The 16,534-nt window shown below is 37.7% G+C and overlaps 1 protein-coding gene across 10 annotated transcripts; it reads left to right on the top strand.

The window, feature by feature from the left end:
- Nucleotides 1-1,875: 1,875 nt before the first annotated feature.
- Nucleotides 1,876-13,622, top strand: MACIR (macrophage immunometabolism regulator). Of its 10 annotated transcripts, none has more exons than XM_054653419.2 (5): nt 1,877-2,035; nt 6,256-6,348; nt 6,973-7,085; nt 8,784-8,898; nt 11,266-13,622. In XM_054653419.2, exons 4-5 carry the CDS (start codon nt 8,896-8,898, stop codon nt 11,908-11,910), a joined length of 648 nt encoding a protein of 215 aa, XP_054509394.1. In that variant the 5' UTR covers nt 1,877-2,035; nt 6,256-6,348; nt 6,973-7,085; nt 8,784-8,895; the 3' UTR covers nt 11,911-13,622. The 10 variants fall into 10 exon arrangements, with proteins under 10 accessions (XP_077027277.1, XP_054509394.1, XP_077027274.1 ...); XM_077171159.1 differs by having other exon boundaries at nt 7,564-8,898; XM_054653428.2 differs by lacking the exon at nt 8,784-8,898.
- The last annotated feature ends 2,912 nt before the right edge of the window (nt 13,623-16,534 follow it).

The raw sequence follows: 16,534 nt of genomic DNA, 5'->3' as shown, positions 1-16,534 counted from the left end.
TCAGCTGTTGAATTTAATAACTTCACTAATGCTCAAAACACCATAGCAGTTTCCAATGTACAAACATGGAATACAGGAATAGCAAGAAAAATAAGCCTTTTGATAAAAGGACTCATGGCATAATAAATCAGGAAGAGCTTGAAGAGGAAATAGAAATTTAGCTGTTTTCCATGTATTTTACCTTTAATACTGTGTTTACTTACAAATTGTCTTGCATTGTCCTTCTAATTGACAGTCATTGATGTGGGAAGCTACTGATGAGCACAGACAGTCTAAGATGTTGGTATTTCATGTTCTGGCCATGATGATGCAGAGAAAATGGCTTGTAATGGTCTCTTTCTCTCTGTGTTGCAATAGGACTACATAGTGTTAATTAGATCTTACATGGGAAAACAAAGCCCAAGTTTTCTAAAGTATCTTCATTTTTCATGTAAAATCTTGGATGCCTTGTTAAACATTGCAAAAAAGCAATCAAATATAGTAGTTTAACTTAAGAAAATCTTAACAGCATGATTGCATTGAAAATGCAAAATTTTGAAAATTATGGGGATTTAGAAAAATGTAGGTTCATTTTCAAATATTTGGTTTTGAATTTGAATACTACGTTTAAGTCTTCAAGATCTTTTTTTCTTTTGGTGCCTAGGAATTTAAAAGTTTTGCACCATGTTAATTCTGTCAATGTGATAAATGTTAATAAATTTTACAGCTAATTAAATACTAAAATATCCTACTGCTGCCTGCCCTCTTCTCCTTGGAACTCCATTTCAAAGTCTGACTGAAAACTCAGTTGACAGTGAGAAGGAAGTTGTTGGGAGGAAGTTTGTTGGAAGAAAGTTGTCATATACTAACTCACAAGATCTTACAGCCACATTTATACCTTGGGACATTATAGGAAGATTCCCGCTCAGGCCAGTATTGCAGGTGTCAACATGAACCAAAGTAGTTTGTGTACTGTGAGCAACATGGAGCATCATAACACCCTGAACTACACTCCAGGTTCCTTTTCTTAGACTGCTGATTGACCAGATACACTCCCCATGTTGTGTGCTAAATTTACAATTTTCGTTTTTAGAGCACTTTTGTGATCTTGCAAACTCTGTGACTCTTAAGGACTTACAGAGCCTGTAATTAAAATTCCTTATAAAAACATTGGGGTTTATTTCTCTGTTGTTTATTCTAGCTGAGAATTCCAAGAAACACAAATTCCAGGAGCATTTGGGTGCATAGTGGTTAGTCTGGGTGCATATGGAATGCCAACACTCTTCAGTGCAATTCAAGACCAGAGTCCCTGCAACTTTCTTGGCAGGATTATTGGGACTAGAGGGAGAACAGAATGTGGCCTTGGTATGGGGGTCATCCATGCCTTCCCAAACAGACTAACAAACTTCAGCTGTGTGTTTGAGTCTTTAAACACTCATTTTCAGAAACAAAATCTAGTTTAAGTCCACCCCTAGGGGTTTAAGAGCTGTGTGGTAGAGCTCGTAACTATTATTAAAGGGGAAAACCAGGACTATGACATCAAACTTTTTCTTCCCCTTCACTTTTATTTCACTTGCAAAAGCCAAGTTAAGCAATTGTTTGCAAGGTTTGCTGCAGTAATAGCATATTTGCCTGTGCAGCAAAATGCTATAGGGAAATTATCTAATTGGTTGTTGGCAAAACCCGTTACTAAAGGTTTGTTATCTAGTCGGCGTTCAAACTTTGTAGGCTGTTTGGAAATACTACAGAAGTGGGAGGTATGCTTGTGATGAGAAAGTCACCAAGAGATGGTTCCTTGATCCATTCTTACAGGTATATACAACGCAAGAATGGTATGGGGGACTAACGCTTATTAAACCACCCTGAGGACAGCTGAAAAACACCGAGGCTCACGCCGGGGAGGGAGGCGGAGCTCGGAATGGCCTGGATGTACCGCACGGAGCCACCGCCACGCTCCGCCCTCAGCCCGGCGCCGGGCGGGCCCGGGGAACCGGAGCGGCCCGCGCGCCGCCCCTAGCAGCTGCTGCCGCGCGGACCCTGCCGCGCTGGGCCGCAGGTAAGAGCGACCGGGATCTGAAGCCAGGCTCCACGGCCTCTGGCCCTGCCCTCGGTTCCTGGAGCTGGGTGGGCCCAGGGGGGGGCCGTAGGCCGGGAGTCTTCTTGGGTGGGCGGTGGTGCCGCCAGCGGGGAGGCCTAGGGAGGCGTGCGGATCGCGCCTCCCGAGGGCGCCGGCTCCTTTGCCCGCTCCCGGCGGCAGTGTGGCACGCGGACTAGGGGCCGGGTGAGCCGTGCCCGGGCAGCGCCAGGTCGCGTGGTGAGAGCAGCGGCACTGCGCTCTTGCAGGCCCCGGAGCCCGCCCTGCGGCCCCGACTGCGGCGGGGCTGAGCCGCTAGCGGGGAGCAAGGCAGCCCGGCGCCCTAGGAGAGCAGGATGCTTGGTGGTAATTCCCATGTGTATAGGGAAACCGGGGAGTTGCCATGCGGGGCCTGCAGGCTGCGCTGAGGCTGCTCCTGAGCTCTCTCCGTGTCACTCGATGGGTGACAGTGTAAGTGGTGGAAAAGCCCAGAACTTACTCTTTTTCAGCTATATCTAGTATTAGTGTAAGTATGCATTTAGTATGCATAACCGTCTCCTCAGTTTCAGTTTAAAGCACACTGGCAGCTCCATACTCAAACAAATGATAAACGTGAATATGATCTTACTATTGAATCTGACAATGACAATGTGCACTAGGGCACAGTTTTCTGTGGGTAACTTTTGTACTACTTTGTAAAAAATTTTGCTTAGTGAAGCAAATGGGGCAGAAGTGAGGCAAAAGAGTAGACAAGAGTTTTGTCTTAATATTTACTGTATGGCCTCGGAAGCTCACAGACTGCACTTGTGCACTCAAAGGTGTATTAAAGTGTTACTTCAGAGCACTAAACTTGCTAAGGTGCTTTGGTTCATTAGCAGGCATGTTTTTCCAGTTCTGTCTCTGCACATTTACTGGAAAAGTGTCTTTGAACATCTCCAGTGCTGTTTTGAGTGGTATGCAGAATGTAGGAAAACAATCTCAGATCTTAAGTCTCGGTATGTATTACTTATATGCTGGTTTATATATATTTTGCCTAGCATAAATGTATTCTTTATTACAAAGAAAAAAAGAAATTATGAACACTAACAAATGCTTCTTATAAACATGTCTCTGTTACTGTATTTTCTAAAGTGGGCCAGGATGTTATACATGTTTGCTTGTATAGCTGCATGCAGAAAGCTGCTTCTCCCACCACCCTCCTGCTGTTGGTATATTTTGAACCATATTCCGGCTAATGGGGTGTGCTTGCTTCAGTTGTCTCTTTTCTCCCTTGAGGAAGAGCATTTGTTGATAATGAAGATAGAGGAGCATGGTTCTCACAGTGGCTTTGAAGCAGAGGGAAATGAGGCAGTGGCAGTGCAATCACTGAAATTAAGCTCTTGCGTAAGAATACTGACATTATAGTGTAGCTTTCTGTACATTCTTGTTTTTGATCAGCCTTATGCTGCTGGCTTGGCCACCAGCAATATATAATCATATGCAAATGAGGTATGATATTGCAAAGTCAGATGAGTCAGAAATGAGTGTTCCAGGAGGAAGATTTCTGTCCACACTAGTTCTAAGTTTAATAGAAATTTACTGTGACTGGATGTACTGTTGGGCTTTTATTAATTGTTACTCTATGCTTCCATTACTCTCATTTTAAAGCAGCATTTAAGTAAGGGAAGGAGCATTTGAGAAGCAGGCAAAAAACAGAACTTTAAAGCCTTTATGTACATTACTCTAGTGAGCTTGAGAAAGTGACCTTTATCAATGAGGATTGTATAAGTGAACGTGAAACTGATGCCTTAAGGTTTGAGTTTCATATTATCCAGATTCTGTACTGCATTAGTATATAACTCTGACCTTCATATAAAGTATTAGCAAATTCTCTTCACAGTTTAGTTAGACAAAATAGTCCTTTTCCAAACTGAGAACCAAGGACACCATTGCAGCTTCAGGCCCAAAAAATATTAACAACAGCAAATTGAGGAGAGCAAACTGAGAGGATCGTCGTTTATTACCTGAAGCTGTAATTGGACAATTAACCCCAATATGTAAATTGAACAAAACGTATAAAAGTGTGAGACGTCGTCACCAGTTGCTCATTTTGGGTGTACCAGAGTTGGGCCCCTTGTACTGCCCAAGGTATATCCTTTGAAGGCCTTTTTAATAAATACCTACTTTATTCCTTTAACACTGTCTAGCCTCTGTTTCTAGGTAGCCTCTCAAGGCATCAAAACCTTTCTACCAAATATCTAAATATCTGCTGCAGATTGTAGCAAGGTAAGACAGAGAACAAGTGACTTAAAGTGCTTCCATTAAAAAAACTGAAAAAACTAAATTGCATTGGTTGAATGTATTTTTCATAATATTTATGATTAGGTCTATTTTTAAAGTTTCTTTCCTTGAATTCCTAGTCAAAAGCTGAATATTGTATGATTTAGGCTGATCATTTCAAAATAATGTCAACAGAGCTGCACTAACTTGTAAGTACAGAATACTACCCAACCCTGAATTTCTTTTCTAACACAGAAACATTGGAGACCCATAGTCTCTTTGGTTCTTAAAGAAAAGAAATCAGTATTTATTTAGTGAAAACTAGAATACTTCAAGCACTCTCCTTTTGTTTGTTTGTTTCTGTCTCTTATTTTTAAAAGGTGGTTTAGTTTTTGGTTGACAACTCAGGTTGTTTGGTGTCTTCCCAAGTGGGCTAAGTAAGAACTACAAAAATTAAACTTAGATTTTATTTGATGAAAAGATGGAAGATCAAAAATACAGAGAACTAAAAATGAAATTATAAGGGAAACATTATTTTACATACTAATCCAATGAAGAATAAAAATTATATGCGTTACAATATGCATCAGCTACTTTGCATGTATCTCATGGTTTCATTTTTTGATGAGTCAGCATAGTAAACAACCACCTTTATGCTGGCCAGGAGCATCATTTTACTGACCAAGTGAAGGGGAAGCATTTGTCTGTGATTGAATCCAACAAGGGAGTCTCATTGTCCATGTGGAAGGCTGTAAATATTTTAGAGAAGTTATGGTCTGTTAAACACTTTTGTGTAGTGTTGCTTGGCAGAGAGATGTTAAATGGCCTTCTTTCCCACCATTTTATTTCACTTCCCCTGCTTGCTAAGTCTGCTCATACAAAATTCATTAGTCTGGTCAGACTCTTTACGTTCTATGTGTCTCTTTTCTTTGTAGATTGTGTGCTCTGTCATGCTCATCTGGGATCTGGTCTGAGGTAGTCAGTTGTGTTGCTAGCTGTAGTTTCTCGGTAGTGCACTTTTGACAGTCTTCAATTTTACAAGGTAGTTTTCTGGATCATAATAGTTTTCTTTTTAAACCTGTTAATAACAAGACTTTAAAAAGCTGGTTCCTGCTACTTGGAGTAGGGGCATATTAGTAGAAATTGATGTAATCATCTTTTCAGAAAGAAGACTTTGGAAATTATTGCCTGGTATATTGGGTAGCTGAATGGCTTAATTTTTTACCTGTTGACAAGAACAACCCCCCACCCCCCCCCCCCACCCTCCCAATACACACACACTTTACTAGTTTTACTAGTTGTTTTGTAGGCTGTTGTTTTACATTACATTCTGAAATTACTGCACTGGCTTTATTAACTCAGTAATATCAATTCATGTTTTCTTAAGGTCTGTAGGATTATAGTGTATGTTTTATGCATAATTTTGGTTTTTTGCATTTAATTTTGTGGAAGTAAATCTGTGCTATGCTTAGTTGTTTGTTACTCCATCTGAATGTTTTCTTATATGGTGTAACAATTTTTTCATATTGCCCCCATTCTCTTTAGCTTAGAGGAGTATGGAGAATTTCTTGTAAGGAACAGCAAACATTTTTTTTCCCTTCAGACTGCAAAGGAAATGATGTAGACCTTATCTTTCACTCTTCACAAAGAGACAGTTGAAATAATTAAAGGTGTCCTGGCTTCACACGTGCTGGGCTATTTCACTTACTCCTGATGTCTAACAGATAAACATTTTGTCTTTTAAGTGCATTTTATATGTCAATTAATGGCAGCACAGAGAAGGGAAAGTGTCAAAACTGGCTTGATATCTCTATTCGGTATGTTTGACTCTTCTACAGATATCAACACTGCCATCTCCATTCTGCTTTTTCTTGTTGCAATTACTATAATTTTATCAATGTGACATATCTTAGTGATTCTTAACTAAAAAGTATTGCCTACAGGCTTGGCATCTTGGAGGAAGAATCAGTTCTGAAGAAGAAAACATTTACTGAATGGACAGAAATTTAATGCTTATCTAAAAGGAAAAGAAAAAGGTATGTTGTAAAATCACTTCAGATTCTAGCTGAGGAGATAAGTAACAATAGAAATGCGAAATTACAGAGAACCAGATACTTTGTTAGGAGTAACTTACAGTAGTTCTAAAATAATGTGGACTTTCTACAAAGCATAAATGTTACCAAGGAAAAATGCTCTTCATCTTTCTTTTTGTTTTCAAATACTGAATAATTAAAGTTTGTATTGTATAAGTCACATTTCTTTCCTCAGAAAGACAGTAAGTAATGCATGTAACAGGAGAAATAACACTTTATCAGAGAAAAAAAAACTTAACACAAGATTTTGAGTGCAGTGAAGCACATGGCAAGAAGTCATTTCAACAATAAATGATTTACAGTGCGTATATTGTGATATCAGGCCCTAGTGTGTCATGCATATATGTTTTTCATTTGTCCCATGTTATGAAAAGGATATGAATAATATCTGACAACTTTGTGGAAGATTCAGTAACTGGAAAATATATTTGCAAAATGTGGGAATTTTGATGGTTTTACACTGAAAGAAATATCTCAAGAATATTAATGTATTCTTTGAGGTCATACAGGGATTTTTAATAGTTTATCTAGTATTTATCTTAATTATTTCTCTGCTCTGTGTTTTAGACAATTTTCTGGATTGGGTCTGGTTGCTTCATATGCAGAGCTTGCTTTAAATATACAGAGAATTGATAAAATCTTGTAAAATCTCATTGAATTTTATTCTGAAGGCCATTCTGGTAGGTATTTGTCAAATTAATTCTGTTGGTAAGAATTAATGCTTACTACTTTCATATACTTTGCATATGTTTTTAATATGTGGACCAGCAGCAAAGGATATGCCATCTTGTTCTTAGTCTCCTTGCTTAGATTAAATAATAATCTTCAATTATAAATTGTCTTGAATTGGCATCACTCTGTCATCATTCTGTTTGAGGGGCAAGAAGACAAGCCAGCAGTGATCTGAAGAAGTAATCTTTTTAAACTGAAGTACTGTTTTTTCCAGTGTTATTACTGATGAGCTTGTACTTGTAAACAGCAGTGAACATAACAGAAGTTATCAAATGCTTTATAACCATAGAAATGTCCTAAAAATATTGTCAAAATTTTAACTATCTGTTTATAGGTGATGGTACAGACCCTCACTGTGAAGCTCAAATTATTTTCTATTTTTTTAATAGGAGTTTTCTAAATAATGTCTTTGTGGTTTTTTTTTAGCTTTTTTCCCAGATAAGGATACAAATCACTTTGAAGCCATATGGCAGCTTGAATAACTGGCTTAAAAGTCTTGGGAAAGAAGAGCTGAACACCTACATGCTGAGTTTTGGTCCTTTGCTTATGGAGCTGGCCAGTCATTCCTGTCACTGGCTAGCAGTCTCTAGCTCAGTCCCTTTAGTTTTTTATGTTTGTGGCACCAGTTTCTGATGCTGCTGTTGCTTTCAAATGTTTGACAGATTTATTGATTTTGATACTGTTCTTCACACTGCAGCACAGAATGGGAGTTCTGCAGTTTCAGAACCTTAAGTACTTAGGCTGGACCTTGCTGTCTTGAGGACTTTCTGCTCTGATTTTCCTTTGTACTGGTTTACAGTGAGGGTAATTATTGTGCAGTGAACTGCTGACTCCTTCCCTTCTGCATAGTTACTTTTCCAAGTTGATTGCTCTTGGTTGCCAGAGCACATGCCCATATTTCAAACAAAATAAATTAACTTTAAAAGTTGGGTTCTGAGAAGAGCAGCCTTTGTGTTACTTTCAGATTTTAAACACCAAAAGTGCATGAAGATAATCTTCCTCCTTCCTCTTCTGTAGGGCACATACTGCTGTGACAAGTGATTTGTTTTTTCTGGGCATGTTTGTTTATTTTTTTGTTTTGTTGGTTTTGCTGTTTATATGTGACTAGGTAATATGATTCATTTTCAGCCTTGCAGTATGTCCATTTTATTTATACATTTTCTAGCATCATTTCAGTTTCTTTTAACAGAACAAATTGAGTCTTTCTGAAAGGTTCCAGGAGAGATTTCCAAACTGCAGGGTAAAACTTGGGAATTAAGAGCAAGAACAGATACTTGGGTTTCTTGCCTAAAATCACAGGATAGCTGAAAACTGTAATGCAGAATTTCTATGTGCTGTGCCTCCAGTAATTGTGGTTCCTGGTAGTACATAATTTCAACTTCAGAAATTGTCATTAATATCTTTGTCTCAGCAGCTGAAGCCTCATCAAATTTACTGTTTCACTGCTGGATATGGTGTTAAAGTAGGAAACAACTGCTTCTCCTATTCTAAAACTGGTAATTAACTGCATAAATATATATTGAATTCAATTAAATGTCACGGGAAGCATTATTTAGTTGTGTGGACTTTCTGCAGTTTGGTGTCTGGTTTGCTTCATTATTTTAATTCTTTATTTGACTGTTTTACTTGTTTTGATTGATTCACAGAATTGTTAGGGGTGGAAGGGATTTCTGGAGACCATTTAGTCCAATCCCAGACCATCTAGTCCAACCCCAGAATGCTTAACAGCTCATTGGATGAAGTATATCTGCAAAAGTTATGGTATGCAAAACTGGTAATGAAGAATTCTCAGTATACCACAACTGAGAATGAAAAGAGACCATTTAAGACTAAAGGAACATTAAAATAGTCTCTCCATAATATAAGTCTGTTAATGGCAAATAAAATCCTCTTTAGCAGAACTGTGGGCATTTTGTTTACTCCTAATTTATTAGCATAGGGACCAGCAGGTTAACTGGAGACTATGCAGGGAAGGAGAGATAGGAACGTCAGATCCCAGTCACTTAAATCCAGGGTAAAACCAAGATTCTTTTGGTCTGGATAGGTGCAAAGGAGAAATACCAACCAGATGTCTTCAAGAGGTAAAAAATCACAAAGTTTACTAGTGAATTATCGAGGATGATTATCTTTGTCAAAAGATTTAGTACAACATCAAACACCACAGTACAGACATAGCCCACTGAACATAGAAAATGTTTAAACCCATTTGGCATTATCTTCTGTGAGAAGAAAGTTAGAAGGCAAAAGGGGGAAAGATGTAGAAAAACAGACATAACTACTGCCTTCAGGGTTCCAGTGGTGTAAAGCTCCAAGATGAAGGTAGAGTTAAAGAGCAACATGCTTGCGTTGTGATTAGTCTTCTTAAAAACCCTTCCTACCAGGTGGGTCTTTCAGTTGCTCAGCCATTTAGGGGGCTGTGTTAGGCAATACTGGGGGGCTGCCTCCATTGTGCCATTTGTGACAGACACTGAGGGGCTGGGGCAGGGCACCACCTCACCAGAGCAAGGCCTCACCCACCCCTTACCACATATTCCAAGCACCCAAGAGGTCTTGAAACAGATTTCCACTCTCTGACAGAACATTATTTGAACTACTCCTTCCCAGTCCCTTCACAGATACAAGGTTATCTTATATTTTGCATAAGGCTAGTATTTTCTTTTGCCCAAGTGATAATTGTGCACAGCTCCCTCTCTAATTTAAAACAAATTAATGGGATTTTGGGGGGTGTCTTAATTACAGAAGATGGAATAAAGTATTTCCTTTTTTCTTGCGTCGTTGCTACTTGGCCTGTGACGTTCCAAGCCTGAAAATGGCATCAAGTAGTAGCTTCAAAAGTTTGCAAACTCCTGGAAGTGTTTAAAGTCAGGCTTATTTGTGAAATATTATTGAGCTTTTGGATGTAGTTTATGATCACATATAATGAATTTTAGTATTCGTTCAGCTTAACACTTGGATGCTAACTTTCCTTCCTTTGTTGCCTTTAAACATGACATAGTTATGTTGATTTTTTTTGGTGAAGTATATTGACTACAGTAGCTGACCTTTAGAGCAAAGGTGAGTCTGACAATGAAGAAAGCATGGATTTGCAGGAAATGAAGAAAGCAGGTCACAAATGTGACCTGTTTTGTGAAGTAGCTGTGTGAGTGAAATGGTTCAGATGATGCTGACAATAGAAATGAAAAGGAGGCTTTCTGGTGTTCCAGCATCTGCTGGTGTATACTTGCTGTGATGGTGACCGTATCTTTTCATGTTAGAGGTGATAATAACTTGCAGTGAGTGCTTTTGTTTGTAAAGGCACCAAATAATGTATTTGGAATAGTAGTGAGGGAAGGGTAAAATGTTTCCAAGAGAAATAGGAAAAAAACAAATAAATATTTTTTATTCTTAAGATGCTTATAAGAATCTAATGCTATATTCATTAAACACAGTATACTTAGTTAGAAATACATTAGAATCCTATTAGAATAAAAGAGTGTGTGTTTGATTAATTGTGAATAAGATGATAGGTCAGTTTTCCTGGGGAGTATGTGAAGACTGCTGATGACCTAATCAGACAGGTGTGGAATGGCTAGGATGCCATTCTGTGAATTTAGAGCAAGCTGTCTGCACATGTGGAAGATGAAAGCATCAGATCAGGTACACTCAGATCAGGTATGATCCATGGTCATAACTGAATGAGCTCATACTTTTTAGGCGTGTTTTTTGAAAGCTTTGTTTAATAATATTGTCACTAGACAAATTACAAAGTAAAGACTGGGGAAGGTGCGTGGATCTGCTAATGGATGTAGATGCTCCAAGAGGTGAGGGACTACAAAGAATCAAATGCACCAAAAGGCTGAAAAAATGATCCAGAAAGATGCTCCATTTTTATGTATGATAGTATTAATATATTTTTAGCTATTTAGAATTAGCAGTATCTTTATGGTATCTTTTATTGAAAAAACCCAACCAAGATAATTTTGAAAGACAGATGTCAGTGATAGGTCTGTTATGTGACACCATGCAGAGCTAAGACCAGGCTGAATAGGGATTTACTGGTTATGACTTCTGGGTGATAAAAATTCTTTTCCTGTGGTCCTCTCTTATCCCCTTGTATTGCATTTTCTGATCGCTCTGTTTTATTTTTAGGAGCAAAGCTTTGTGTTTAAAATGGAAGTTGATGTGACTGGAGAGTCCAGAACTGCCCTCTCCACCCTCTCTGTGCCTCTTGCAGAGTTGAGTTCTGCAGCCAGGATGGAAGCAGAAAAGCCACGCTGTTCCAGCACCCCCTGCTCACCATTGAGGCGGACAGTTGCAGGATATCAGATCCTTCACATGGATTCTAACTACCTGGTTGGCTTCACAACTGGAAAGGAACTGCTAAAATTAGCCCATAAGTATATTGGAAGTGAAGAGAATAAAGGAGAATCTGGTCGTAACTTGGGCTCCAAACATCTTGATTCGGGACTTTCACGTTCCTCACGTTTGTACAAAACTAGAAGTAAGTACTACCAGCCCTATGAGATCCCATCAGTAAATGGAAGGAGGAGGAGACGGATGCCCAGCTCCGGGGATAAATACAATAAAGCTTTACCATATGAACCTTACAAAGCACTTCATGGTCCCCTGCCTCTCTGCCTTTTGAAAGGTAAAAGGGCTCATTCAAAATCCCTAGACTACCTCAATTTAGACAAAATGAGCATTAAGGAACCTGCTGACACAGAAGTGCTACAATACCAGCTCCAACACCTTACTCTTAGAGGGGATCGTATGTTTGCAAGGAATAGCACATGAGCTATCATCTCAAATTTAGAAATGGTTTCTGATCTTATGTCTCTTGCCGCAGAAATCCACTGTTGAAGTGTGTACATGACTGTCCACATTGTAGGTGGTTTTATCAGCTCAGTGTTACCAGGAAGTAATTTATTTGAATACAGTCTTGGCAATGAAGTGTTCTGCAAATACTTGGAGAGTGAAATCTTTCCTGATTCAGCAGCTTCTGATGCAGATTTGACTGCAACTAGTGGATATTTCTTTGGACACATTTTAACAAAAAAAAAAGCTTTTGATTTTTGGAATTTTTTTTCTGTACTGCTACATCTAGTGTTTACAGTAATTCAACACTCACTTTTTCAATATGAAAAATATGTGGTGTCTGCTTGGTTGTTGCTAATTTTGGCATGATATTAGAAACTGCTCGTGGATTAGTACCCAAGGAGGTTTTTTTGGTTTACTTTTTGTTTCTGGAGTAAAATGTTTGTGGTTTTCTTACAGCATGGAGAAGAAAGTGAGCTTGACTGGATGAACCACTTGCTCTTTAAACAATCCAATTCATACATTTTGAGACTGCGCTTGTACTAGTGATGTGGGTGAGATTTATTCGTAAAAGAAATGTTTGCTACTTAAATCCTATCAAAACTGGTTTTTTAGTTTCTGCATTGAAGTAATTGCTTTGTCCTTTTTATTCTATAAAACATGTTCACAATAAATCTTTAAGTTATTTAAAGCAAATCTTTCAAGAAGCAAAGTGATTTTTTTGTTTGTTTGGTTTTTGGGGTTTTTTGTTAGATTTTGTTTTAACATTGTCTAGAGACAGAAAATGGAATGTCTGTACTGGTATGTTGGTAATGGTTTTGATTTTAATTTGTGATTTTCTTTTCATCTGTAGTAGCAGAAGGTATCAACTTCAGCATAGTTTTGGAAATTTTGTCTACTTGAAGCACTGAACACGAGCTCTGGAGGGCAGATTATTTCTTGACAAGAGTGAAAGTGAAATATTTCTTGTCAGTGTTAAAGAGATGATCTTGAATTTTACAGCAGAATAATGCACTGGTTACTTTTGTTAATAAATTTTTTATCCAAATATGACATCAAATGCAGTTTTGACAGCTGTATTCCTAGATGTGTTTAAAACCTTTTGTTTAATTAGTTTTTGTTTTACTTTAGTTTAAAAATGAAAGTTTTCATACTGTATTTTTTTTAGATGCAGTCTTATACTGAAGGAGCAGATAACTTGATTTTTTCCTGATGACCTCTGCAGAAGTTAAAAATAATTTCATATTGCTTTGAAGCATAAATTATTTGATCAGTTGTTTCTGATAGAGTCAAGATTTTTTTTGTTTGTTTATCACTCAGAATTACTAGAAAGCACTAGTTAGTGCATGTGCTCTGGGAAATGAAGTGTTCTTATGCAGAGTCAGTCTACAGTTTAAATGAAGGTAGCCCACTATTGAGCATTTTGTAGTTTGGTTATTTTTTTAGTTTTTTTAGAAAATACAAAAAACCACCAATGTGTATTTTTCAAAGTTAACTGCACTGGTGTAAATTTAATGTACTTAACATTGATCTTGAAAGTAAAGTCTTCTATTAGTCTTCAGTTTGAAAAACAGAATACGGTCAAATGCCAAAGAGATAGTGGGTTTATTTAAGGAATAAACACTACTGTTTATTGAAATATGAAATTAATTTGTATTTCTGGCTGAAAAATAAAAAGGGTATTATAAACAGCTGTTGTTGTGAATTCATTTGCTGTGTAGGAGAAAAAGAGGACATTAAAAAAAATACAACTGTAGACTAGGGAACATTTAAAAACAACTTGAAAGTCATGGTCCTAGATTTCTGTGAAATAGATGCTTAGCTCTGTTCCTTTGTTTTGGGAAAAGGGCCACACATTTACCTTATATGCATCTTTCTGATATTGTCCAGTGCTATAATTGTATGGCTACACAAAGAGAATGGTTGATGGCTATATAGCTGAGTTCAGACATAACAAATGTGTTGGTATTTTATCTTTGGTGATTTGTTTGTCAGTGTGCTCAGACAGGGTCATGGTATTCGCTTAACTCACGTACACTTGCAGCCCTCATAAAATGCGAAATACTATTTACACTTCATGTAATACAGACTAAGCAAGGAATTGATAATAGATAATTTGTTTTTTCTAAGTTTTAATGGTACAAGGAATCAGAAACAAATTTTCCAACATAATCAATTTTTAAAAGTTCTGTAGTGTGGTCTGGTTGAAGCTAGTTATTTTCACTTTCAAAGCATTACATGCTAAAGGGACACAGTTGGAAAAGATCATCCTTAGTGAGAATATAGTCAGCAAACACTAGAAAAAATACTTTGAGTAAGAATAATTTTATAGTGGAGCTACAGTAGAGTAGAGAAGTATAAATAAGTTGTTAAACTGTTGTAGGAAAAATGTTGATTAAAACTGAAAAATATAGATTTATTACAATGCTAATAGCTTTAAAGACAGTCAAGCTTGGCAACCAACAGTAAAATGCACATACCTTTGTATGTTGTTGGAGCTGGCAAGTGTGGTTTATTGATGAATCTGAGGATGACTTTTTGCATGAATGGTTTGCGGTAATCTCTTAATTGGAACATCAGTTTCCATAATGGGTCATTACACTGAACACTGTAAGAGTGGCACAAATGTGCCAGATACACAGATCCTTAGAAGAACACTATAATGTTTGATTTACTGATTTTTTTTTTCCTGTGTCTCACAATACATTGTTTTAGCCAGAAGATAATGCCAACTTTCCAAGTCTTCAAAAACCTTCTGACAGATTATATGGGTTTTTTCCCAGTGATTTTGCCTGGGTAATTTTTTCTTCTCTTCCATCACAAAAGCACTCAGGAAAGATCAAACTACCTTCAGGTCTACAGAATGTGTAATGCTTCCTTTCCACATTGAAAAGGAATGTGGAGCAAGGGAACGTTGCCCTAATATTTGAAAGGAGCAAGGGAACATTACCCTAATATTTCAATACGCACTTTGTCTCACATCATTCTTAACTTACTCTTAGGGAGTTTGGCGGTAGAGAGTGACATTGATGTAAACCTACAGAGAGTGTGTTAGAAGAAGTGGGGAAAGAAGACTATCACTTTTGGGGGAAAAGCCCAGAATCAGTTGTCTTGTGTTGAAAACAAAAGAGAAGGTAAGGAAATTAACTAACCACATTGCATCCATTTTTAGGAGACAAGTTGTTTCACCCTGAATATGCTTGGTATCACTTACCAAGAAATTGGCCTGGAGTAAAAAGAGGGGGAGTTTCTCTTTAAGAGGAGGAGGAGAGCCTTGCGCAGTGCTTTAAGTTCTGTGGAGAGTGGAAGGACAGAAAGAATTCGCCATAATATATCAGGGAAAGGCTGGAGAAATAAAAACCTCAGAGGAGCAGTGCTACAAGAACAGCAGGAGTGTAGTTCCAGTGTCAGAAAAAGCAAAGACGTGGAAGAAGATGGTGTGCTGGCCTCAAATCTCTCTAGGTAGCAATGGAATGTGTTTCTGCTCAGCTAAGGAGGCTGATGAGATGTCTTAGCAATATGCTGTGATCAGTCGAGGCTGCAGTGAAGGTAGGAAGCAGGAGCTTGAGGCTGTGTGTGTAACACTTTCATGCTCATAAGGTTAGATGAAATTCAGATGGGAGTGCTGAAAGAATAAAATAATAGTCTTTATTCCAATTGAGCATGGCCTGAATTCAAGTGGTATTTTATGATACTGAACAGCCCTACACAGCGTGAATAAGTAGATGGTGCAGTTTTGTAGTTTGAGAAGCTCTCTGAAAAAGCAGAACTTTTGTCTGTTAAGTTCCTTTATTATTAATTTCAGTATAAAAAAATTAAGCATCTTTCAAGCTTTGTTATATATTATGGTGTAAGTACCGACTATGATTTCTGGTAGGATTACTGTTGCATTCAGTTTTGACATTTTGTTAGACTCTCCCCTTCTGAAGCTCCTCATGGGCTGTTCTTTCTGTGATGAGGCAGAAGGGCTAAAACATGCAAGAACATTGAGAAGAACACTGACAGCCTGAACCCTATGAGAAAATGGAGCAAGCCACAATTTGCTGTAGTGTTTCACATTAGCTGATTTTTCAGGAAGTCAAAAAATGTTCAAAAAAAGCATGAGATACTGGGATGCCTTTAGAAGTCTTATTTCAGGCTAGGAATGTTGCAGGATAGAGCTTCATGGTGTGAACTGTAGTCTGCAAGTGGATAAAAGCAGAAGGGGAGAGAGAATGTTATTGTGCACTGGAATATCGAGTGGTGGAATGCTAACATTTTAAGCTAAGTGGATGAGAGGAGAAAAAAAGAATGTATTAAATGCAAATTAATTTGTTTCTGCCTTATCTCAGTGGTTTTAAGTTTTTAATGTTAATTGTGGTGAACATCTTCCAATTTTTATGAAAATTGGAGGATACCCAGAATAGCTACAACTCCAAGTGACTGACTATGCAAGATTTTTACCTACCCATCTATAGCAATGCTTTCTATAGAATTTAATATTTTTATTTTTATGAGACTTTCAATATTTAGCTGATATTTTTTTCAGAATTAATCTTGTGAAAGAGATAGTTGGCAAAAAATATTGAAGCAAGAAATACTGATGGGAGTCTCAGTAAAAATG

This window comes from Agelaius phoeniceus, chromosome Z (assembly GCF_051311805.1).
Source record: "Agelaius phoeniceus isolate bAgePho1 chromosome Z, bAgePho1.hap1, whole genome shotgun sequence".
Lineage (NCBI taxonomy): Eukaryota > Metazoa > Chordata > Aves > Passeriformes > Icteridae > Agelaius > Agelaius phoeniceus.
The sequence above is the reverse complement of the archived record's forward strand: the minus strand, read 5'-3'. Positions and strand labels throughout refer to the sequence as shown.